The sequence below is a fragment of the Onychomys torridus genome, chromosome 4 (genome assembly GCF_903995425.1).
Source record: "Onychomys torridus chromosome 4, mOncTor1.1, whole genome shotgun sequence".
Taxonomy (NCBI): Eukaryota; Metazoa; Chordata; class Mammalia; order Rodentia; family Cricetidae; genus Onychomys; species Onychomys torridus.
The window spans coordinates 99,615,108-99,640,207 of NC_050446.1; the positions used below are offsets into that span (position 1 = coordinate 99,615,108).

Below are 25,100 nucleotides of genomic sequence, written 5' to 3' on the forward strand. Positions count from 1 at the left end.
TTCATGAGCATATTGTTGATACATCTAAATTCAAACAGCAGCATTTTAGGCACACTTACTTAACTCTTGCCCTATCTGTACATATAGAAGATCCCTGAAAAGTGAGTTGACACAGTGGAGGGGCCACTGAAGCTTGATTGTCATTTTAAAGTGATCTATTCCTTCATCAGAATAAAGTCAGTAAGCTGTGCTGACCCAGGAGCCTGTGTCTGGATTGATCTTCAGCTTCAACAGAGCTTGTTTGTAACACTTCAGCAATATTATTGAGAAATGATAGGCCATAATTTAATATCTGATTAAAATAAAACCCACTAAAATATCTGGAGTACCTTTGGATTATCTGGTGATTGTTCAGATCTACAGATCTTGAACTAACTCCCCCAGTGTCTCTTCCATTTGAAAACAGCTTACAGTCCCAAGAACAGGGATCTCTCTGACAGAGGCAGAGAATGGGGAAATGACACCAGAGCTGTATGAGAACTGCTTACAAACCCCAAAGCTCAGCCAATCCTGATGGTACAGGCTTGGGAGGCTGCAGTGCGAGGACAGAAAATTAAAGGCTATAGGGGGACCCCAAGGCCAGGCTGGGAGGTTTGTAAACTCTATCTTGGAATAAAAAACAAAATGGCCTGGGGATGTAGTTTAGTGTCTGGAGCATTTTTCAAGCACATGGAAAGCCATAGGTTCAACCCCCAGAAAGGAAACAAACAAACAAAAGTCTCACTGCCCATGCTGACCTCAGACCAAAGGAATGAGAATGTGTGAGGGGAGGCCCAGCCCCTCTGGAAGCTCAAACTGCAGCTGAGGCCTGCCACCTACAGTCAGGGAGGGTTCAGTGTGTGACCATTGGTCCCCATTGGTTCCCCTGAGCTTTCAGAGTCTGCTCTTAAAATTACCATTCAGTTACATATCTTAGAGAATACCAGGTCAATGGGAAACAATCTTTTTGTCACTGACAATGTGACAACAAAATATATCTTTTGATGCCATTTACTTCTAAAAGTACATGTGAGAATGTTCTATTTTCTCCTATATTTGCTGTCTCAAGCAAATGTTAAGAAACCTTTTTAGAAGAGGTTGGACGGTAAATATGTTAGTCTCTGTAAGCCCTATGGTCTCTTCTGCAACTACCCGATTGCCTCTGTGGCATAGAAACAACCCCTATGACATGCACATGGATTGCTAAAAGTGTGTTTTAATAAAACTTTATTCACAAAAGAAGTGTCAGGCTGGAGGGATGGATTTGGTCAGAGGTGGCAGTTTGCCATTCCCCATTCTAAGGTTGTGAGTCTCAATACAGAAAACACAGTACCACCCACGGAGCTTTTAACTACCCATACTTAGACCCACCTCAAGGTAATAGCAGATTTCTTCAAGTTAGAGTCCCTGGCTTAGAGACAGTCCTGGTTCAGGGGGCTCTAGCATAGGATGTTGGTAAGACAACTGAGTCAACAGTGGTGAGGTCAATCAGTGGAAAGAACTCTCTCCTGATGGCCACATGCACAAAAGGGCAAGGGTCAAAAGTGGGTGACCCAGCCCTGGCATCAATACAGGCCAAGAGAATACTGAAAAGCCAGCCCAGAGGAGAGGGCAGCAAGGCCTCTCCAGCATGAGCTATGAGATGAGGCCAAGACACATCACCAACCTGACTCAGAGCTCAGGTCACTTCTGCCCTCTCTTACTTCAAGTTCATAATGAGTCATTTGTACAGAGATAAACTTACCGATACAGCCCTCTCCATCAGGCCTTCGCTGGTACCCAGGGCCACAGATGCACATGTAGGTGCCTATGAGGTTCTTGCACTCCATTTGCTTTTCAGTACAGTCATGTTTTCCCTCTGCACACTCATCCTCATCTGGAAAGAATGCATAATCACAACTTACAAACAAGCCGCACTGGATGTTTGCCCTTTAAATCCAAGATGATTATCTCTGTTACTTTAATATTGAGCTTATTTCTTTTGGCACTTGTTGGGCATTGATATATTAAAAATGGGAGGGAATATTCTAACCACCCTTGAACTTGGTGAAGAAAATGCTTCCCGACAACTGATGGCCTCATCAGAAGCATGATGCTATGCAGGCCCTTTCTGGATTCCCTTGCTTTATGTTTCATATTTGCTTGTTGAAGCATTTAAATTCTTATGACTAAATAGAGCAAATGGGCCCTACGTTATTTATTATAATACAATGTTATTTCATAACAATGATAAAAGTATTAAAACTGCCATGTAATAACATAATGATGTTATGTGTTATAAATATCATGGGTTATAGTAACAAAACAAATCTGTTACATAATAATTATTATGATGCAATATATTATATGATATTATTTTAATATGGTAGAATTAACTAATCTAATTAGTATAATACAATATCAGAATAGTCATTGGGTAAGTGAAGCTTTAGTTTTAATTTGAGGAAAAGAGAAGTGTTCCTGAGCATCTTATTCTCCACCTGAGTTCTAAGAAAGCATCTAAGCTCTGCCTCCTTCATTCCTGTCTCTTTGGATTGGTTGTATTCTCCCTCTCTGCATTTAATAGCATTGCACTCCCCTCTTTCTTCTTCCTTCCACATTCTAAGCTCAGGCATTTGGACCTGATTCTGCATGGTGAGGCACTCTCAGTTAGGGGAGCTTCCACTTCATACAAAACTGGACTTTAGACATTTTGAGAGAGAAGATGTCTGCTCATTAAAAGAGCACATCTGGATTCTTCAAGAATAATCCCAGTTCCCATGATTCAGCCTGATTCCACACTCTGGAGATTGCCAGTTAATGGAACTGTGTTAAGGAACATAGGTTTGTCCCCAATTTTTGAAATGTAGTATCTCTTTCTTCCCTTGGGTTCTCAGATACCTGTTATTTTATATCCTCTGAGCACTTTGTTCATTTGTTTTTTAAGATTTCTTTTTATTAATGTGTATGTATGTATCTACATGCAGGTACCCTTGGATCCCAGAAGAGGATGTCAGATCCCCTGGAGCTGAAGTTACAGGCAGTTGTGAGCTGCCTGATGAGAGTGTTAGGGACTGATTTGGTCCTCTGTAAGAGCAGCAAGCACACTCAACTGCTGAATCACCTCTCCAGCCCCTCTCAGAACATTTGGTATGTACAACTCTCATCATATTTATGACACTAGGATTATTTATTTATATTTTCATCTTTTGTATCTACTTCTACATATTGAGCTCTGAGGATACTGGGAAATATCTTTGTACAGAGAATATGTACAACTTCATAGGATGGCTGACATATCATAGACATGTAATGAACAGCAAACTCACCCAAGGTCTGCAGTGCAGCCCTCACTGGGCTTATTGTGCCTCTTATTACAATCTAGGGGCAAAGGAAGAAATGGTAGCCCTTACATTTGCTATGGATTAGGAGACTATACTTATTCCTCAGCCCTGGTCTCCCAAGGGAAGCTTTGGGACATCTGACCTCATGTACACAGACAGGATGTTCTGGTTTGGATGAGCTCTGACAGGATGCTCACCTTTGCACATCCTCCTGTCTTCTCGCAGAACGTATCCGACAGGGCATTTGCATTCATAGGACCCATAGGTATTTACACACCGGAAGGCACAGAGCAGAGGGTTCTGGGCACATTCATTTATATCTGCAGTAAAAGAAAGTAAAATAGTTGATCAATGACACCAAAAATGAGAAAAAGAGAGAAATGTACTTTTTTTAAAAGTTGGAAGTCTTCCTTTCCAGAGAATTTTAAAAATTAGTTGATTATTTTATTTCTGGCATAAATATGGTGGCCATATGTCTATATATCCCAGCACAGCCCCCAAGCTTATTGTCCTGGTGCAATTATGAATTTGCATACTTGGGTTGACCAGTTGCCTCTTCCTTTGTACATAGACTATGGATCACCTTGGTTTCCTTCAACTAAAGCAATTATGGTCAGAAGAGAAGTTGAGTCCTCTAATACTCTTAGCCACTTCTCCTTCCCAAAACAAAGGTTCCTATGAGATAGAAGGGATTCTTCTGCCCAAACAGAGTGTTCTGGTGATTATATACTTAGAGAAATGCAGTTTACACAGATGCCCAGGTTCTAGCCCTTATTAAAGAATGGCTTTACCTTTACTAGGAAAAATTATTCTTTTAGAATCCATGGTATAGAATTATCAGGATGTATTTTCCAAAAGTAAGAGGGTGAAAACAAACCACCTCAATAATCATGTTGCTTCCCAAGAACAATGATGCGGATGGAGAACAGGACTGAATGTCCAGGTCACAGTTTATTCACAGCTTCTAAAGGCTCACACCTCTCTGGGGGAAGGGCTCCCTTCAGCACCAGTGTTCTCCTCCATTCTTTTCTTACCCCAGTGATCCTCATCTTGAAGAGCACATGGGTCTTCTGGACAGCTATTGGGCCCTACTTTTAGAAAGTTTGTGATTCACTGATCTAGAATGAGGCCAGAAAGTTTTCATTCCTCACAATTTCCCAGGGAAGGGGGGGGGGCGTGCTAAGGCAAATTGTCTAGGGACCAACCACTCTTTGGCACTCCCCAGCCTTTCCTTCTTTTCCATACTCCCTTCTAGGAAGTCATACTGACAAATAATTTTCAGATGCTTCTATGGGTTAGGCAACCTCTCCCTGAGATTGTCTCTAGACGACCACAGGACATCAGTGGTTATCTAGCTCTGTGTACAGATATTTCTAAAAAATAAAAGGACAACACAAAAGAGGAGGAAAAAAAAACCCTTGGAAACAACAACAACAAAGAGAGGAGATAGAAAATAAGACAGAAGGTGGTAAATGAGACAGGGGTCATACTGAAATGTAAGCAATAGAGACACACTGGTAAGCACCCTGACAGGGACAGTATAACTTCTGTCAATAGTCACCTATTTTTTTTTTTTTTTATACTTCCTGCAAAGATGAGGCCACAAAGAGAAGAAATGATGCAACAGCCTGCTAGGCTCAGATGTTCTTGATTCTTAATTAATTATGAAAGCTATTTGATTAAGAACTATAGTCGAGTAACTGTTCCCATGATCAGCATAGGCGACCAAGTCTTCTGTACTGGAGGCACTTGCCTTCACATGTCATCATTGGCCCAGGCTCAAATCCCTCCTCACAGGTACATTCAAAACCTCCGATCACATTCTTGCAGGTCCCATTTCCACAAGGATTGCCCACGGAACATTCATCAGTATCTGCAAGTGATCCAAGTGGAGATAAAGTGAGTGGAGACAGAATGGACTCAGGTGTCCCTTGTCATTCTCTTCTCATTCCTGGATCTGCACCGTTCTTGCCAGGAGGGAGAGCACATGCCTTCTGATCACAGGTTCATACCTGGAGTTGCCCTTGCTCAATGGCAGAGACAATGAGAGAGCTGAACGTCTAGCCCTTTTATTTCCCATGTGGTTTTCTGCAGCATGGCCTTACAAAGATGTGCATCTTTCACTGGGAGTAGATGCTCTGATGACTAGAATAACGTTCCTACATGCAGCCAGGGGTTTCTGCTAGTTTGAAGACAAAAATCTCCAACTGTCCCCACATTACATCACTGCACAAGAAGGCTTACATACATGGAGTCTTGCCAGATATAAAATAGAAGACTAAACTTACGCAAAATAAGAGACCTAAGGTTAAATAGAATTAATATACTGGATAAAAACCAACATTCAAATAGATTTTGTTGAATCTGTTAAAACCAGATGGTTTATATTAGACAGGGGGGAAAAAAGGCTAGGAAAGAAAGAAAATATGTTTAGGCCATGACCTTTCTAAACAACTGTGGAGAGAGAACACATTTTACAAAAAAAAAAAAAAAAAAAAAAAAAAAAATCTCTAGAAAATACAGATGTCTTCTAACCCATCCACCTGGAACATCCAATGTTCTTATTCCTGACCGGGCCTTAGGGAGAACATTTTCCCTTGGGAAAGAAAGAGCCATATTTTTAGAAACAGCACTGCTATTTTAGATATCTGAAGACCAGGAAAATAGTGAGCTCGTGGTAAGGGTTACTTCTAGGCAAGGAGGCTCCTTTTCCACATACATAGTAGCAAACTGAAGATTCCAAAAAGGTAACACTGATAAAAATTGTTTCTGTTTTGCTACTAAACCACAGTTTAGGGCCAAGAATACTGTGTCTCCTTTGATTCAATAAAACACGACAGTATCATTGCAGTTTAGAGCTGCCAGAGTAATGTGAAACAAATCACTGCATTTGCACAATGACACACTCAAGGGTGGGAGAGGGTGGCTAAGACACTCGGGTTCCCACCCTCAGCCTGCACTGCAGCCTTCAGACCTCCACTCCTTATGTGAAGACAGTATGTTTCAATTTGTACAGACAGACATTCAGTGTTGACACCACACTTAATCCATATTTCGGCAACACTGCTTTAGAGTCCTTGAATCTAGCTTACGGTCAATGGTCCATACAGGAGCCATTCTTGGACATTTTAATGAAAAGTCCAAAACAAGAAACTGTATGGGGTGGGTGGTCTTTCAGACTATCAAATATGCAAGATGTATATAAAATTTGTATTTCTAGATATCAAAAGTATAAATTACGGCCACAGACAGTGCATTTTTAAGTTGTCCTAAGACTTCTGCTCGCTGTTGTCCTTTTCGGTATCTCTTAGGACATGTCCATTATCTGCTGTCCAAGCTGGACTACAAGGGCCATGCAAGGAAGGACTGTCCTGCTTGGTTCACTGCAGTAGCTCCCTACCTAGCACAGGGTAGGGACCAGCTAACCATCTAATTGAAGAGTTCCTCAATGAAGGAACAAAACTAGACTTCAACCTTGGTAGAGTAAAAGCCAAGTAGCTCAATTCTTACACAGTACAATTCCAAAGGAAGAGGCTGAGTCACTACTCACCCACACATTCATTCCCTTCTAGAATGTAACCAAAGGGACACTCGCAGCGATAGGAGCCATCTGTGTTGATGCACTGTCCGTGTTTACAGACATCAGGCTCTTTGCATTCATCCATATCTTAAGGGAGGGAAGAAAAAACAGGAAAAGACAAGGCATTTTCCTTAAACTATTGCCATTTCAGTTTGTTCAGTTGGTGAATTTCTAATATCACAATACAGCTATCATCCAAGAGATGTAACAACAACTAGAAGAGGTTACTCCTCCCAGGTAGATGTAGAGAAATAAGACCTGGAGGGAGGGCAAAGAAGAGGCAGGGAGGACCTAGCACGGAGCACTCACCAACCGCTGAGTCATCGGGGCCCACGATGATCCCACTTCCAAAGGGGCAGATCTGGCGGAAAGCCTCTGTGGTGGAGATATGTACTCATTAGTGGGCGGACCAGGGACAATAACATGCTTCCTACAACCCCATCCATTGTATAGTTTGGCCACATGCTGGACACATTGAGAGATTGAATAGGACACTCAAAAACAAGGAGATATTACCAAGACTCCAAATGATGTGCCTATTCTTCATGTGACTGATTTGTAACATAAAAAAGAAAATAATTACCAGGCTCCTTTGATAAAAATATGTCTAATGGACATTCTGATTACACTTGGAATTTGATGATCCTATTGGCTTTAACTTAACACTGTTATTCATTTCATGATCCTATGTACATGGGATCACGCAATGAGAAACAAAGGTGTTCAACTCACCATCTGGCTCAGTGGGGCACAACTCACAAGGGTCTCCCCAGCCTTCTCCCTTCAAAGCACAGCAGCACTCCTGCTTGGAATGGTTTCTGGATTTGGGTGATGAACACTTTCCACCTTCAAACTTCGCATAACAGTAGCTCATTCGCAGATCTGCAACACACATCCACAGTACACTTCAGTTGCTTTCCTACTGAACCTTCATTGTATGATAGCGGGTCAATGCATATTCTCATTAACCACAGCTGTATTCCGTAAGTGACTGCAATTATGAAAGAGCTGAGACTGTTAATGTCGCAGGGAATCAACAGTAAGATAGGCTGGACAAATTTATGTTGCTTTATCCTTATTCCTCAGTTTACCCACTACTTCAAAGTAAGCTAATATGAATACTACAACCATGTCAGTCTTAACAGTAATGACTTCAGGACGGGAACATCCCCAGATAGAATGACTCATGAAGAAGTCCCTGCACGATGGCTTTTCTTGCATGGATTTTATACAACTTTCAGCAAGCAGACTAAGGCAGGAGAGCCTCCTGGTCCTAAGACATATCGTCATTCCGTGTTCTATACACCCCAGAACCAAAGAAAACCCCACACCACAGCACAGAACAAACGAAGAAGTGCTAAGTGTGTGGACTGGCCAACTGTGCCCCGAGGGGGCATTCACTGAAGTAGCTACCCATGGAATTGTGGGGACAAAACTCAAGTGGGACTTTTCTTCAGACTTAACACTCATGTGCACGGCTCCATCAAAATTAAATTTCCAACCAGAACCTGTTTAGTGCCCTAGAAAGAAGAAAGAGGAAGGCAGGAGGCAGGTCTATGGGTGGGTGCAGGCAGAGTCACCTTCCTTTCAAAGAATACGTGCATTTCTTTATATTCATTATTGCTCTGGTAACACCAAGGAAGAGCAGAGCTCTTTCTTATGAAATGCTCAAATGTTGAATGACATAATTTTGGAAGCCAACTTTTCCAGTTCTTACAGAACAGACTGAGTAGCTCTGAGTAGTGAGCTCATCTAGGGGTCTGGAATGTGTTTTCTTCTTCAAACTTGACTTCCAGAGCCTTGCATCGCTTCTCCTTCATTACACGGTGGCTAAAATCTGCAGGTCTGAGGACATGCTCCTGCACCCGTTTGTCCCATTCCTTTTTTCTTTAGTTTCGACCACCCCTGACTTCTGCATTCTCTCCCATCAGTTTTTCAGCCCAGAAAGCATCCTCTCATAGCAGTGTTTGCCGCCAAGTATTTCCCTTGTGCAGAAATGTCAAGATTCAACTAGTGCTCGTTTCTTGTGGACACCCTTTTCGTGTGCTTTATTCTTCCAGCTCTTTGTCACAGCCATTGTTCCACATAAACAGTGTTGTTTTTACCACGTCTCCCTACAACTGTCCTTGGACTGCTGGCCTTACTCTACCCCCAGTTTTATCTCCTCCACCACTCTCCTCTGCACCAAAAGGAAATAAATATCCTGGATTCAGACAGAGACTCAAATGCATGAAGTCCCAGGTCCATCAAAAGGACAGATTTCTTCCCCTGAATCTCACAGGTAAGAATGTTACTTTTTAAAGCAGTGCTGAGCACCAGAGTCTGCTCCCTGAATACAGTGACATTTGGTGCTGCAAAACCCAAATTCAGTGGTTCTGTGGAACTTTCTCATTTTATGGCTAATAGGAGCCGGATTCCTTACAAGAAAAATTTGTCACCTTACAAGAAAAATCCCAGTTTCAAATTTTCAGGTTCTAGCAGAACCTGCACTGAGTAGGAGACTTGCTTTCTTTCCTTCATGTTGATCCTCTAGGTGAGCTTATCACTCAAAGGTACCCTACACGGAGAAACAGCTCTGTGCTCACAGGGACACTTCAGCCAGCGCTCACTAGGATGCCTGTTACCCGTCCATCTGCAAACAGCCTTTTCTGACCTCTGAGATTTCTTTGGAATTATGAAAGTCCCCACTTGCATTCCTCAGTTCTGGCTGAGTATGTGGCAGGGTTCTCACAGCTGGACTGGCTCTGCCTGCGATGTCCGCTTGCCCTGTGACAGGCCAGTGCAAATTGAATTAATGGCCGTGGAGTTTCCCCTGGCTTGCCACATCAGCAGACTTGTACCTGGCTTCTCACTGCTTTCTTTCCGAATGCAGGCCAAGCCAAAGACACAAATGAGGGGGCAGGAGCCAGGCTGGATCTGGACTGGCCGGTAGCACACAGGCAGATTACCTATTGAATACAGCTATACCCCAATCACCATTCTGAAATGCTTATGGTCTTCGGATAGTGCACTATGAGATCAAACTGACCAGGGAAGTCGCAACTTTCCCTTCACACTTCTGCAATGATCAACTGAAAAAGTAAAACCATAACCAGACAGAACAACAACACTGGCGGTGGTGGTGCACGCCTGTAATCCCAGCACTTGAGAGGCAGAGGCAGGCGGATCTCTGTGAGTTCGAGGCCAGCCTGGGCTACAGAGTGAGTTCCAGGACAGGCTCCAAAACTACTCGGAGAAACCCTGTCTCGAAAAACAAACAAACAAGCAAACAAAACATGACAAGCATGCACAGGAGATGCAGAGACAATAAAACCACCCACACAGGAGGATTGCCTGGGTGGGCACTGGTATGTCTTGGGTGAGCACACTGCATTTCTACACCATTAAAATGGCGTCTCTGGTCTAAAACTTGGCAGGCCAAGAATTCCAAAGCCATACTTTAGAATCTTAAATTATATTCTAAACCTATTATTTGGTGACATCAAGCAAACCACACACACAAAACAAACAAGCAAATAAAAGCACAAAGCAACATACAGACACGGACAGAAATTCTAAAATATAAATATTTATGGGCCTTCCCCACCCTATAAGTCACTGAACTAGTTTGTATAAGTAGAGCCAAATAACAATTGCATTGTTTAGGAATGTCTAAACAAGTTTCTGGGTTTTCACCAAACATTGTTTTGTGTTTACTTTCAGAGTCCTTTAAAGTTTTTTTTTTTTTCTTTTATTTTAAGGCTAATCTGGCAAGCCCTTGAATATTTTTGCCACTGACAAGTGTTATTCTGTTTCCCAGAGAATCTGTGAGGTAAACATGGGCATCTTTCTTTGGGGACAGGTGACCAATTTGCATGTTCTCTGTCTGAGGGTCTCGGTTTGCACCCACGTTCATGTAGGCTGCAGCTTCCTCTAGCTGATCTCCTCCAGGTTTTGGGGTGTCAGTGACTCTTGAGGACACCCCGCCAAGAAGCCTGTGAGCATCTGTGTTTGGAGGAGGGAGAGGGTTGTAAGTACCAGGGAAGTTGTAGAAGCAACTGAAACTTGATGGATGAGTTTTTAACCTCAAAGTAAAAATGAACCTTTGGGCATATGGAAATCATTAGACCTGTGGGTGAATGAAACATCTTCCCGTTCACGAAGAGTCAGAGCGTTGCCATGTTTAAAACATAAGACCACAACAAATAAACACAGAATAATGAAAGTCCAAAGCTTTCAGAGGCATTTACCTTGGCACCTTCTTCCAGTTGAGGACAGGGAGAACCCTTCTGGACACAGACATTTGAAGCTACCCTCAGTGTTGCTACAGGTCCCCAAGGCACAGATTTCTGGTTCTTCAACACACTCATCGATATCTAAAAGAGGTATACATGTCAGAGTGAGGACATCATGGAGACCCCATTACTCACCAATTGAAAACATACATGTTCAGTGTTTGAGTGGCTTCAGAACCCTTCCAACAGGGAAGTGACCGCCTGTGATATTATTTTAAAGTGAGTTTTTAGAAATTACTTTGGACAGATCTTGATGTAAAAATAGAATCTGTAATAACCTTCTAAGAGTTGTAATAACCAACCCCTTAATTGTGGAGGTGCAGAGCCAGTCACAGAAATGACAGATCCCTTACTCATGGAGGTGCACAACCAATCAGAGATGTTGCACCAACTGCACACACGCTGACCTGGGAGAGAGGTCAGAACTCCAACATCCTGCCTCATCATTGGACAGCACAAGTCCATGGCTGATTTCAGTGTAAGCTGATTTCCCTCCACTCACTGATGGAGCCTTCCCTAACACCCCATGCTGCAGCCTTAAAAACATTAACAGCCATATAAATAAGCACAATCCTTCCCCAGAAGATGACTCTGATCTGCAAGACAGTTTTTCTGAGGATATGAAAATCCCTTTCTTGTATAGACCAGGACTATCCCTTCATCACAGAGCTACTAGAAAGGGAGACATATGAATTAAGGGCTCTGTTCTTCAGCACTTAGTACATCCTATCACTGTAAGGGGTAACCTGTTCAGAGTGGCTGGGGCAACCAATGTGTCATAAGAGTTTCCCCAAGAGACGCCTAGCCTGTGTACATTGGCCTGACTGTATGATTACATACCCCTTTCTCTTTCAAAATTATCTCGGGTTAGTGAGTAAGTTACATGATCATTCTACTTTTGGGAAAAGCATAACCACTCTGCTGTAACAAACTCACCCATTTCCTGTGACTTTCAGCCAGAATTCATAGTGAAGGAAGGGACTAGTCTTAAATGTGGGCTGTACTGTCTTAGTTAAAATTTTTTCCAAATATATTAAACATCTCTTGGGTCAGGGGAACTCTTGTGCTTCATATCTGTGCAGTTCTACTTATATCAAGATGTGTATTTACATGACTTTGTTCTCAAAAGGCCCACCTGAGGGCAAGTCCAGAAACTAACTCCATTACCTTGCCCTACTACTGTTACTATCCACACGAGTTTCTAGAAATAAGTACAATGCAAAACAAGCCTCTTCATCACTCCATGTTGTAGTGTATATTTTTAATTGTTGTTTTTTGGTTTATTAATGTGTTTGAACTTTTCTTCATTGAATCACTTCATCCTTAAACTCTTTCCACCACTCCCTCTACCCTTTCCTTTAAAACAAAAGGGCATCTTTTGTAAAAATGCTCAAATATTTCCTTTTATAGGTTATTTTTATTGTTATCATGAATCTTTTGTTATTACATATATATGCATATGGTATACATGTGTGTGTGTGTGTGTGTGTGTGTGTGTTCCACACAGACATGTGTGAACATATATGTACGTGTTGAGGCCAGGTTGATATTGAATGTCTTCCTAGATCATTCTGCATTTTATTTACTGAGATAAGCTCTCTCAATTGAACTTAAAGCATGCTGGTGTGTCTAGTCTACTTGCCAGCTTGTCCCAGGGACCCCTGTCTCGATCTCCCAAGTGCTGGTATTACAGGATGGTCACTACACTCACCTGGCATTGATGTGGGTTCTAGATTCAAACTCAGGTCCACAAGCTTGTGCCAACTGAGACATCTCCCAACCCTAATTCCTTTTTTTTTTTTTGCATAAAACTTAGCCAGTAGGTACCATGTTCTTAATAACAGGTACAGATATTGTAGAATGGGCACATATATTGATCATCTGGGGAGTTCTTTTCATTTCTTTCTATCTCTATTCTAGTTATTTTGGGGGAACTTATGTAGTAATCATGAAGTAAATTAAATCTGTCATGAAGAAAGACAGAACAAGTGCATGTGAGATGGTGCAGAGGGTAAACGTCCTTGCCATCACGACTTGAGTGTGGACCTTAAGCCCCACATGAAGAAAAGAGAGCACTAACTTAACTCCCAGGTGTTGTATTCTGACACCCACTGCACACACATACGCAAGCACATGCACATACTCATGCACACCTACATGCAGAAATAGATAAAATAAAGTGTTTTTTTTTTCCTTTAAAAAAAGAGAGAGAGAGAGAGTAGCTAGAGAGGCAAGTCGGCAGTTAAGAGCACTGGCTGTTCTTCTAAGAGGAAGCCTGGTTTGATTTCCAGCACCCACATGGTGGTTCACATATGTCTCCATTTCCAAGAGACCTGTTGCTCTCTTCTGCCTTATATGGCACCAGGCATGTTTGTGGTGCACAGACATGCATGCTGGCCAAACACCCATATATATAAAATAAACACTTTTCAAAAAAAAAGAAAAAAGAAAAAATTTCAACAACTCTTTTAGACTTCATTTTGATAAAACGTTTTTGCTTAAAATATCACCACTGAAAGGTGGTGTAAATTGGATTTGTAATAAAATTTCTTATTGGCAGTGTTAAAAGTAGAGAAAACTAAGCCACTGTGATGATTGGCAGACCTGTATAAAGGTAGGGCTGTGAACTATGTGACTTCTTGAGAATCCATCCAACCTTATTTATTTATGACGTTCTTGTTCTTTATTTATGACGTCCTTCACTTAACGAGAAGGAATCTGTGCTGAGCAGAGGAATGGAGTGCCGGTAAAATCCGCTGAGAATCTCTAAACACATCCTACCAACCTACAGCTGCAGAAGTCACAAACAAACTCCACAACCACTTTCACCCAAACTAAGGAGCTTAAGCGGATATGGGAGCTGTGTTCAGCTGTCAGCTATGGCCGCTTAAAATCAGGAACACCATCACTGGGGAAGAGCCAGGGTCACCAAAGCCGCCTGTGCATGGGGAAAACTAACACCCCCAGTGATCAGGACAAGAACTGGCTACTCCTGTCTCGACAGAATATGAGGTCGTAAGTCATATCCTCTGACTTAGATTAAAAATTAAATATAAAAGTATTCCAAACTGAAAATGCCACTGCAGAAATCTGTGATGTCAGCAATTCCAGTGCAATGCCCCAATCCTTCTCACTTCCCGTCAGCAGCCCCTTACCTTCACATTTGTCCTGCTGTAGACTATACCCAGGTGGGCAAATGCATCGGTAGGAGCCATCCAAGTTCTGACAGGTCCCAGGTGCACATTTCCCAGGATCCAGAGCACATTCGTTGATATCTGCAGACAAAAGAAAGCCGGAGAGAGGCTTCTGCTGGTAAGATTTCCACCAAACAGAGCAAACTCATCAAAGGAACCAGAATCAACCCAGAGAAAGCACACAGCTCAGTAAGAGCCACACAAGTCTCCCAAGGAGAAAGCAATTGCTTTAAACGCTTTCCAAAGTGTGCCATACAGCCAAATTTCACTCTATCTGCCACAAATTAAGTATTCCAAGAGAAGCGGAGTGTGTGGAAGGGGTTTTAAAAGATACGTAAGAGATTCTGTGCACTTACCTCTGGAGAGGTATGTTGAGCAAAATATAATGAATCCCAGCTATTATGTGTAACAATTAACAGTTAAAATGTTTTCTGTGACTGTAATCTAATTTTAAAACAAGAGGGGAAATGATATGCATGCATTTTTTAAAATTAAAAATCAAGTCTTTACAGGTAAGGTTACTGTAATCTTACAATGATTTTTTTTTTTCCTCTAGCTGCCCATAGCAGGATTAGAAGAGAAACTGCCTGATTCTGTGTTGGGCCTCTGGGGACATTTTCTCAGGGACTATTTTCCTGCCTTTCTTTTTAAATTTGAGGACTTCATAAGTACAAGGTATTTGCATACTTTTCACCTTCCCAGGCTCCCTCCAGCTCCTCCCCGTGTTCTCCCAACACTGCTCCTGAATTCATAAGTCGATATTTATTTTTCTGTTTTACACACACACACACACACACACACACACACACACACACACACACACACACCACACCACACCACACCACCCACCTATGCCACTTAGTGTTTTCCTTATTTGCACATGTTACAGCTGACCCCTCAGGACTGGCCTGCCCCTCCCACCCTCTAGGGTCCTCCTGAGCCCCGCACTCACCCACACAGGTACGGCCATCAGGAGCTACCTCATAGCCTTCATTGCACCTGCACTGGAAAGATCCCACCGTGTTGACGCACTGGCCATTTCTGCAAAGGTTCCCATTTCCAGTTGCACATTCATCAACATCTTAAAAAAAAAAAAAAAAAATCTTTGTTAAGGTCCAAAGAAAATGTCAAAATCCCAGCCCTCATTCTAAACTTTGGTGGCCTCGGTGGACTTGGCCAAACATAAGAAATTACAATGAAGGTCTGGTTTCAGCCGCAGACCCAGCTGCAGGAACCCATCCAAATACAGTGAAAAGACTGCATTATCAGATTAAAGCTGGTAATTTGCATGATAATTTTGTAGCAGTTTTGCCTGGACCTTGTATATTTTTTGCCTTTTTCCATTTTTTTATTTAAAAAATGTAATTTTTATTTTTAAAATTTTTAAATGTAATCCACAGAATTAGGTTTCATCGTGAAATTTTCAAACAAAATTTGTTTTTGTGGATTTTCTGCTCCACCTGGACTCCCCTAGGCTCCTCACCCCCAGACCTTTGGCTTTCATTCCTAATGTGTACTCTCTGCCTTCCTCATGCTTCCTCAATGCCTCCAGCCCCCCTATTTCTGGTCTCTTTGTTTAAGATTTTATTTTTAAAAGGTAAAACTGATTTACTAGATACATAGTTCAGATGAAGCCTTACTTTAGTACTGCAATTAGAAGTATTTAAAATTAGCCTCTACCTCTGCTGTTTCTTAGCATCCCTTCTTTAAATTATGTAGTCTAAACAGTGAGTTTCACCATGCCGGTTTCATGCATATTATCCTTGCATCTCGCTCTCATTCACGTTCCTAACACCCTTCCCTGTCCTTCCTACCCTCCCACTGACCCCTTCCTCATCCCAAACATTCTCCCTTCTGCTTCATGTCACATGCATATATGTTTTCTGTAGTACATGCATAGAGCTAAATCTAGATTCTGCACCTGAGAGAAAATGCCTATCATGTCTTATAAAGGGAATGCTATACACTTAAGGACTTGTTTATTTGGAGAGGGGCCGTGCAGAGAAGCCACTAGGCAAGGAGTTCCACACCCTTCTGCAACTGTGTAAGTTGGAGACCTGCTTTTGCACAATGTAACCTAAAGCATTCACCATAAAGCTATAGCAGCTGACACACGGTCTAATAAAGGCAACAGGGTTACTAAACGTGACTTTGAATTAACACATTACATGTGACAGTCATGCCACCAACTGTTAGGTAGAAGCTGGCTTACATTAAAGGGCAGCCCGCACCCAACGACGCAGGCAGGCGCAAGACTCGGCGACCTTCTCCGGCGCACTCACCTATGCAGTCGTTGTTGTGAGAGAGAATGAAGCCGTGATTGCAGCGGCAGTTGAAGGAACCGATTGTGTTTCGGCAGGTCCCGTTCCCACAGGCGTCCCTTTCACACTCATTTATGTCTAGGAGGGAGAAAGGCCAGAGGGAGACTCCATGACTTAAGGAGAAAGTGATTATGTGGTCGCTGCTGCTGAAGAGCAGAGGGGGCCACGTAGAAACTCCCCCAGGAGGCTGGAATGATCTGGCTGATGGCATCGGTGCCCTGGGGAGGCTGATGGTGAGAGCCTACACCTTGGCAGTCCAGTGCTTCCTCAGTTGGCTCATGGGAGGAGGCAAGACGAGGACATGAGAACTGGACAGGAATTCTATTCTATTCGCTTCTCAAATTCTCCACCCTTGCCACTTTGCGCAAATATCTTCACTTGAAAATGGAAAAACTTCTGTGTGCATCTGGACCTTCATTTCTCCCACCTTTGGCATACTTTAGCTTTCAGGAACTCCGAGTTAGCCCAAAGTTGTGGCTCATCAGGCTAACCCGCCACTTTGGTCACTTCTTCTTTTTCCCATCAGGGATAACTTAGCCATCCCTCTGAACTCAGCTAAGGGATGAGGTGGTTCTCAATCTGGCTCAGTTCAGAGGCACTGGCACTGTTTGTCTTTTTTGTTGGCCTATGACTCTTCTCTTTGGTGCATTGTGAAGCTAATTCTGGCAACTTGGATATTTCTGCATTTCACTACAGCAGCTAGCATCTTCCTTACACACTATGTAAGGGGAAGTAGAAAAAAGGAATGATTTGTGAATCAGATAGAAAAGTTATTGCTAGCTCCCAGGGCCTTGAATGTGGTCTGAGCATCACATCCCAATAAGTGAACCACCCCACCTGAGAATTGGGAAGGTCACACAAGCCTGTTGTGTTCACCCATAGCCATGCTTGCTAAGTTCTTTGTTAAGATATACTTTTTTTTTTTTGCCGGAGATGAGGACCGAACCCAGGGCCTTGCGCTTGCTAGGTAAGCACTCTACCACTGAGCTAAATCCCCAACTCCAAGCAAGATATATTCTTTATTGGCAGTTTCCAGAAAGTTCAAATGGAGAGAGTCTGCTCTGATAAGTGAGCCCTCATAAATTCCCTCAAACCACACACTGTTAACATTAATTCAAATGAAGTTGTTGTTCCAATATAGTTCTCAATTTATCTGTTAGTTAAACATTGTTTTCTGTGGCTGGGAATGACTGAGCAGTAGAGGGCTCCCCTAGAGTGCACAAGGCCGTAAGTTTGATCACAAACTGCAAGAAAAGGATTTCTACACACTGGCAGCTTAATGAATATCATGGAAGATGGTCAGTGTGCTCAGATTGCCAAAGATGAAGTGGTGTGTCACGGTATAGCCACTCTTACCTTTATTTTGTGAAAAAACACACTAATTACCAAACAACTTAGTATTAAATCTTGCACTCACTCGGATGTGAGTTCTCCAATAAGCTCTGAAGAAAAGCATGGATGTGAGCACACACTTACCCAAGCACATGGTTTGATCTGCATTTGTCTTGAAGCCGGTGTGACAGAGACAGTAGAAGCTTCCCACCGTGTCAATACACTGCCCGTGGCTGCAGATGTTGGGGATTTCTTGGCACTCGTTCCGATCTGTAAATCAAAGGCATCTTAGGTGGACACTATGTACATCTGCATGTTTTCTTACACAGAGACTTAGGACATGAAACCACTGAGCAGCTTCTCCCCCCACCCCCCAGGTATTGCTCTCAGAGTTAATCCTAACTTGAATGGAGGTGTTGAAACGGACATGGGCATTCTGTCTATTTTCACTTTGAAATCGGTTAGCTCTTACTGTAGTACCTAGTGAACCAATGAAACAGCTCCCTCCACCAAAAGTATCTTGAAAAAGGAAAAAACAAACAAACAAACAAAAACCAACCCAACAACTTAGAATGGGGAGAAGTGTTTTATAAGGTGCCTAAACAGCATCTCAGGTTGTGGAATTAGTATCTCCAGGTTTTGGCACTAAAGATCATGGACACTTTGGGGCTTCCTTTGAAAATTTATAGCGAAGTCCAACACGTTGTGCTTTCACTGAAATAGGGCAATGTCCTACGTGAATAGGTGGTAGCAGCCTTCCTGCTTTGACCCCCTCCGAGAGTTTTCATTCCAGCACATCCTGTTTTTAGTTGCAAATCCAGGCTGCTTATCTCCGGGGTCTACAGAACCACCATTCACCATCACATCAGAGCAACAAGGCCTGACCCTGGCAGAGGTCTTTTTCACAGCCATCTCCAAGCAGAACAGATCAATCAAGACACTGTTTAAAAGTCTCAAATGCAGGAGACATTGGGATCACACAGCTCAGAAACTAAAGCTAGCCTATAGAGACAACAGTTAAAAAATATCACTATTCTCATTTGAGAAAATATTTAAAATGAAGAATGGATGGGCAAAGAAAAGGGCTTTTCACTTTCATGAACAGTAAAGGGAGCTGCCCTTGAGGCAGGCTGGTCACCATCAGGCATTGCTAGATTTAGGAGTATGTAAGGACCAGATATTTCATCTTAGGTCTCTCCTCTATCCCATTTTATGACTTTAAAAAAAAATAATAAAACATGGAGTACTTGGAGGTTCTGGTGATTAAAGCCAAAGCTACCATTTTAGAGAGCCTACCAGTGGGGTGCTCCCTTCTCTGGGTGTAGAAAACTAGCAATTTTTAAGAGCCAGACTTCTAATTCCCAGGAGGTTACATCTGAGGTTTCTTGGGAGGTTTGGCCAAATTTTGGAGTAGGGGCAGGATCCCAATCAGAAAGAGCAAGATCCGAAGAAAGTGGCTGGGGATGTAGTTGGGAGAGACATTTCTACAGGGGTAGGATTCGCTACTGAGGTCCCCCCTCAGCAGCCCACTCTAACCACAGCTAGGACCAATGTGACTTGGAATTTGAAACAACATGCCTATGAATTCAAATTAAAATCTCATAGGATGATATTTCTATTTTATTTTAAATAGAGGCAGAAGAGAATGCTTTACATTATGCGTGAAAACTGCCAGGATAAGGTAGTGCTTAAAAAATGTTTTAAAATAGGATGGTAGCCGGGCATGATGGGCAACAACTGTAATCTTAGCGTGCAGGAGCTGAGACAGGAGGATTGTGAACTTGAGACCAGCCTGAGCTAAACAGTAAGATCCTATCTCAAAAATAAACAACAAAAGTGAGATGGAAACGAAGATGTTTCTAGAATAATATCTTCAACCCTCAAAGCCGAACAGTTACAAAACTCAAGGGCTCCAATAACTGAAGGAAGTTGAATTGTGGGCTATATAAACGGCTTACCCAGGTTTATCCTGAGAGTCCCAGATGCAGTCTATGTTAACATTCAATAAGAAAACACAAAAGGCTTAAGCTGGAGGAGGCTGTAGCTGGTTGACTTTTGTTGGTCTATACATAGCCCAACTTAACGGCCAGAGTAAATGGTCTAAAATGGCACACTCGGTATGACCAGCCACTCTTTATTTTAACAGGACTTATTTCAGCCAGCTCCAAAGAAATATAAATTAAAAGTAAAATGCAGGGAAGTGGAGCTAGAGTCAAAGGCACCGGGGTATTGTGCTTCCTATCAGCGAGAGCTGCACTTTTCCTGTTCTGTGTCTTTACTTTATGGATAACCTCAGCTCCGTTGAGGGAATGCTGACTACTCACACATGCTCCTTTAAACCCCACAAAACAAATCTTGATTCGCAAAGTGATTTTTTTGTACTGCCCTTACGCCCTCTTCCCACCAAGGTCTCATTAAACAATGGGAAACACCCTTCGGAGAGCAGCACACTTCCTACCACTTAATCACCGCTGGCCAGGAGAGCCAAGGAAAACCTGACCATGGTCTCCCCCGGAGTTGTTTCATTCACAAATGCACAAAACCCCAGGAAACACACTTGGAAGTGAGCCCTGAGCAGGGTGACACATTCTTCCTGACCTTAAAAGTGCAACAATTGTAACCACGCTGAAGCTTACAGGAAGACCAGGCTGAAGGATTGGTTTGCCTGTGAGCTGAAACACGAGGGTCTACATCGTCATGCCACTAGCTATGGATACCATCCAAAGCTGACTGAGTTTACCACCTATGGAAGTTGACAACACACTCCCTTCTTACTTACACCACATCCTGACAAAGGTGGTCATCTCACATTCCGAACATCCAGCTTACTGTAGGTAATGGAGGGCTGATGAGACTGTCGGTGTATGCTGCCTTCAGGGGGGGATTTTTGTCAGTAAGATGTTTGGGAAGACAAGGGTGTGGTGGCAGTGGTGTGTGTGTGTGTGTGTGTGTGTGTGTGTGTGTGTGTGTGTGTGTGTTAAATCTGTTTATATAGGAAGATCTGCTCCAACTCAAGGGAGTGCGGCCTTCTAGCATAAATGGAGGAGGTGGAGTAATAATTTGGTCATGAACACTGATTTTATATGTGTGGGGAGGTGGGTATCTCTGGGTGGGGTAGGGATAAAGGCAATCATTTATATAAATGACCCCCATTTTCTTTTGCAAATATCTCCTTTATAAAGCTAAGTTTAGATATTCCAACAATTTTCCTTTTTCCTGTTTTTGTTTCTCTTTAGCTACTTTGGGTTTATCAACCTAAACCTTGTCTTCTATTCCTTAGTTTTATAATTGCTGAAGAAGAGCAGATATCAGAACAGAGACGGCGACAGGCTCTGTGTGGATGCTACTTACCGTTGCATTGACCCGTGGAGGTGAGGCGATAGCCTGGCTTACAGTCACAGCGGTAGCTGCCCGCGGTGTTGACGCATTCGGCATTGCGCTGGCACACTGGGCCGTTCTGACACTCATCAATATCTGCAAGCAGCAGAGAGTTTAATTTGAGGGAGAACAGAGTCTGGCGTTGTAACACCAGTGAGAGCGAGAAGAGAGTATGTCCATGACATCTATCTTATTTTGGCTCTAGCTTTTGAAAGGACAGCAAGGGAAATTTATGGCAGATTCATTCATAACGGCAAAAACTTGCAAGCAACCAGGAAACCCTTCACTAGGTGAATGCATTATAAATACATTGTGATATACTGAGATGGTAAAATGTCAGTCAGTATTCTTGTGAGCTACCAGAAGACATGGAAGACACTCAGCTACAAGAAGAAATGGAAGACACTCACATGTGAATTAAAAAGTGAAAAGGCTAAATAACTGTTCTGATTCCAACTATTTGAATTTCTGGAAAAGGCAAAAAAGGGACTACAGAAGAGATTAGTAGTTCCCAGGGCTTAGATTAGGGTGTGTGTGTGTGTGGGGGCAGGTACATAAAACACAGAGAAGCCTTAGGGCCAAGAAACTATGACACAATCATAGTAGATGTGCATCACTCTAAAATCACGGTAGATATACATGTCACTATAGATCTGTTTCCATCGCCAGTAAGTCCATTACCAATGGTGGATCCCGATCCCTAGGAGATGAGACACAGCAGGCCCAGGAAGGGAACAGAACTCCGAAGACAGTTTAGTCCCAAGGAAGAAAGGCAGAAACAGTGCCCGGGAAGAGGAGACTGGCTGAGGGCCAGCCAAGCTGCCTGTGAGCCTTTTAGCAATCAGCTTCCATGAACTGTCCCCCATGTTGGGGGAGGGTAGGTAGGCTTTTTAGTGATGTAGCTGCCCATGGCCATCCATGTTCCTGTTTGGAATCCCTCACCCATGCTCCTGTACATAACTTAGAAACTTAGTTCTCTTCTTTGCTGTCAGTGCCCTACTTTGAGTGAAGAGATGTCTGTTCAGACCTCCCCAGAAAAAGCCACAACAGAAACACATCAGGATGTCTCTCAGGCCTGGTGGGAAAACCTGACCACCACCGGGGGAGCGGCAGTGTCTGTCTGAGGTGGGCCAGTGCCAGTGTTAGGATGAACATGGCACTGTTTGACCTGATTGTAAGCTGTAAGGAAACACAGAGTCACCCACGCCACAGAAGCCAAGTGGTGTGACAGGCAGGCAGGCACTTCCGTGACACGCGAGCCTGACATCTGCTCATGCACTTCCTTGTGGAAAGTATAAATATGGAAGTCCCCAAGAAACATTCCTGGAATCCATTCCAGTTTCAGGATGGCTGAGACATGCATGAAATCAACCCTCACTTTCTGATTTATTTTGAAGGCTAAGAATGTGGTGGGAAGCTGCTGAGCACTTTTAAACACTCACCTCGGAGATGAAGAATTTGTGAAATGGGAACCCCAAATCAGAACACCTAATCTTCTGAATGTTCTCTGAATGGGACTGTATCTTGATACCTTTCTAGGCAGAGCCAGTGGGTAGAGCATGCTGGGTCTTCCCTGGCAACAGGGGATCTTGCCCTGGCCCAGCTGCAGGCTTTCTATCCCACGTATGTTGCAAGGTCTGGGTTGACTTTCTGCTCATGGGTGGCCTTGCCTATGAGTCCTGGCCAAGGGCAGCACTTTTGGCAAATATTAGTAGCAAAGGGGTATTTGAATAGCTATCCAATGGGCTTCTAAATGGAGATAAGAGAAAACACAAGGAAAAAGTGGCAGGCAGCCTTAGATTCATACCAGAAGGGAAGGGAACAGCCAAGAAGAGGACAGCTGCCACTAGCATGATAAGATCTGCTGTTTCCTAGTCTTCCTACATTGGCTTTCTCTGCAGGAACCTGATTCTTGATGGTTCCTGGGAACCCCACAGCTGGGGCCCTGCTCTGAACTGGCTATCTCTTGAAAAAGGCCCAGACTGGCTATCACCTCTGCCCACAACCCACACAACAAGCAGGGTAAGCAATGCGTGCCCAGTTGGCCACAGTGGTTGAAAGTTGGCAGGAGAGTCTAATAAGCCTGTGGTTACTAATGGAACGTAACTCTACGTGTGGATCGTAAACTGTTCCCAATTTAGAGAAAATGCTTTGTTAATGTCAAAATACTGACATGTGTTCCATAACACATGCTCCAAGGGGTAATAACACAACCTTTCTATAATGTGTAAAACTTGGCTAGAGGCCTGCCGCTCAAGCATTGCAGAGAAACTGATTCCAGTTATCCTAGAGAACATCACATATTTAATACACAGCAATGTCTCTTCCACTAAAATGTAAAAGAATGCTGTCTTCCCTGTTGGAGGGGGAAAGTATGATGTGTTACAAGGGAGACTCAAGAATCTCTGTCTATATATATGGCAGCAGCAGGCAACTGGAGGTCCATCTACCTGCATGCCAATATTCTCCATATAAAATCAAATTTGTTCTTCTTGCCATTTAGAATTCTCTCATGTGTTTGCAATATTGGTTTTTGCCATTGTTTCTATTCTGGGTAAGTAGATCTCTGTTTTGAAGAGAACACTGGCTTTGACATTTAGCTAAAGATAATTATCCTCTTGTGTTTGCTTTGAAGAAAAAGAAACAAAAGCAATCTAATGGACACATCCAGGAACTCAAAGGTTTTCTCTATCAGCTGGGAAACTAATACGTTGTGTGTTGAGGAAGAGGCTCTAGAATGAACATCTTAGTTTCCCCCTTAGGAGTTAATGAAAAAAAAAAAAAGTGGAGTTGTTTTTTCATGAAATCTCATGTAGGTCTCTACCATGTGCTCTTCTTAATTAATACATTCCTAAAAAGTATTTTTGTCAACTCCAGGAGATCTTCCTACCCCGTGTTTTTTTCTATTCTAGCTCTTGAGCTGAGTCCAGTGGTGTAGAATTTGCAAGGGTGTTGCTAAGTCTCCTGCCAGGTGCTTTGCTTGTAGATGTGGTAGTCACACTTACCTTCACAAACCAGTAGCTTGTCATTATAGAAGAATCCCACTGGACACTCACACCTGAAGCTGCCGACCATGTTGATGCACACTCCATTCTCACAGACCCCTGGGATCTCCCTGCATTCGTCAATATCTAGAAACAGAGAAGCCCCTTGTGAGCAACGGTGTGGCCCACGAGCCTGTGAAAGCTGAAGATGGGATTGGAAAGACAGACCCACGTGTGTTTATGTGGATTCCATATCTTTGGGGTTAGATTTTGTGGCAAAGCATCCTATTTGTAGGGTAGGGACCACATTTGAATCCACTGAGCAACATGTATGCAGGATGAGGAGGGACCGATTGAAGATGTGGTCAGCTGTGAGCAAGAACTGTCATGGTAGACTGTGTTTCCTAAGGTCAGAGGTTTGGGCTTGTCGGCATCTTCTCCTGGAGGGCCCCTCTATCTGCTTGTCAGAGTTTGACAGACCATGTCAACGAGTCTCTGGTTCCTGAGGCTTCTGTTACTCTACAGAGAAACTTTGTTTTCTTATTATAATCAGGAGGCTCCGTAGGGTATTTGCTTGCCAGAGTTGTAAGGAGACAGCCATAAGCTAAGGTGGAGTCTGTTTATTTTTATTTTATGTGCATTGGTATTTTGCCTGTATGCATGTCTGTGGGAAGCTGTCAGATCTTGTGGAGTAGGAGTTATAGGCAGTGGTGAGCTGCCATGTGGGTGCTGGGA

The 25,100-nt window shown here is 43.0% G+C and overlaps 1 protein-coding gene across 3 annotated transcripts in view; it reads right to left on the minus strand.

Moving 5' to 3' along the window:
- The window catches only part of Fbn1 (fibrillin 1), a 208,433-nt gene that overhangs the window by 17,733 nt on the left and 165,600 nt on the right, over positions 1-25,100 (minus strand). For all 3 annotated transcript variants that reach the window (XM_036183938.1, XM_036183937.1, XM_036183939.1), the window contains exons 44-56: positions 24,387-24,512; positions 21,355-21,477; positions 18,148-18,273; positions 16,633-16,749; positions 15,303-15,431; positions 14,312-14,431; positions 11,112-11,237; positions 7,615-7,764; positions 7,192-7,257; positions 6,853-6,969; positions 5,056-5,175; positions 3,500-3,622; positions 1,724-1,855 (exon numbers count right to left, since the gene is read on the minus strand). In XM_036183938.1, the coding sequence (XP_036039831.1) occupies positions 1,724-1,855; positions 3,500-3,622; positions 5,056-5,175; positions 6,853-6,969; positions 7,192-7,257; positions 7,615-7,764; positions 11,112-11,237; positions 14,312-14,431; positions 15,303-15,431; positions 16,633-16,749; positions 18,148-18,273; positions 21,355-21,477; positions 24,387-24,512 (1,575 nt within the window). The remainder of the gene's footprint in view (positions 1-1,723; positions 1,856-3,499; positions 3,623-5,055; positions 5,176-6,852; positions 6,970-7,191; positions 7,258-7,614; positions 7,765-11,111; positions 11,238-14,311; positions 14,432-15,302; positions 15,432-16,632; positions 16,750-18,147; positions 18,274-21,354; positions 21,478-24,386; positions 24,513-25,100) is intronic.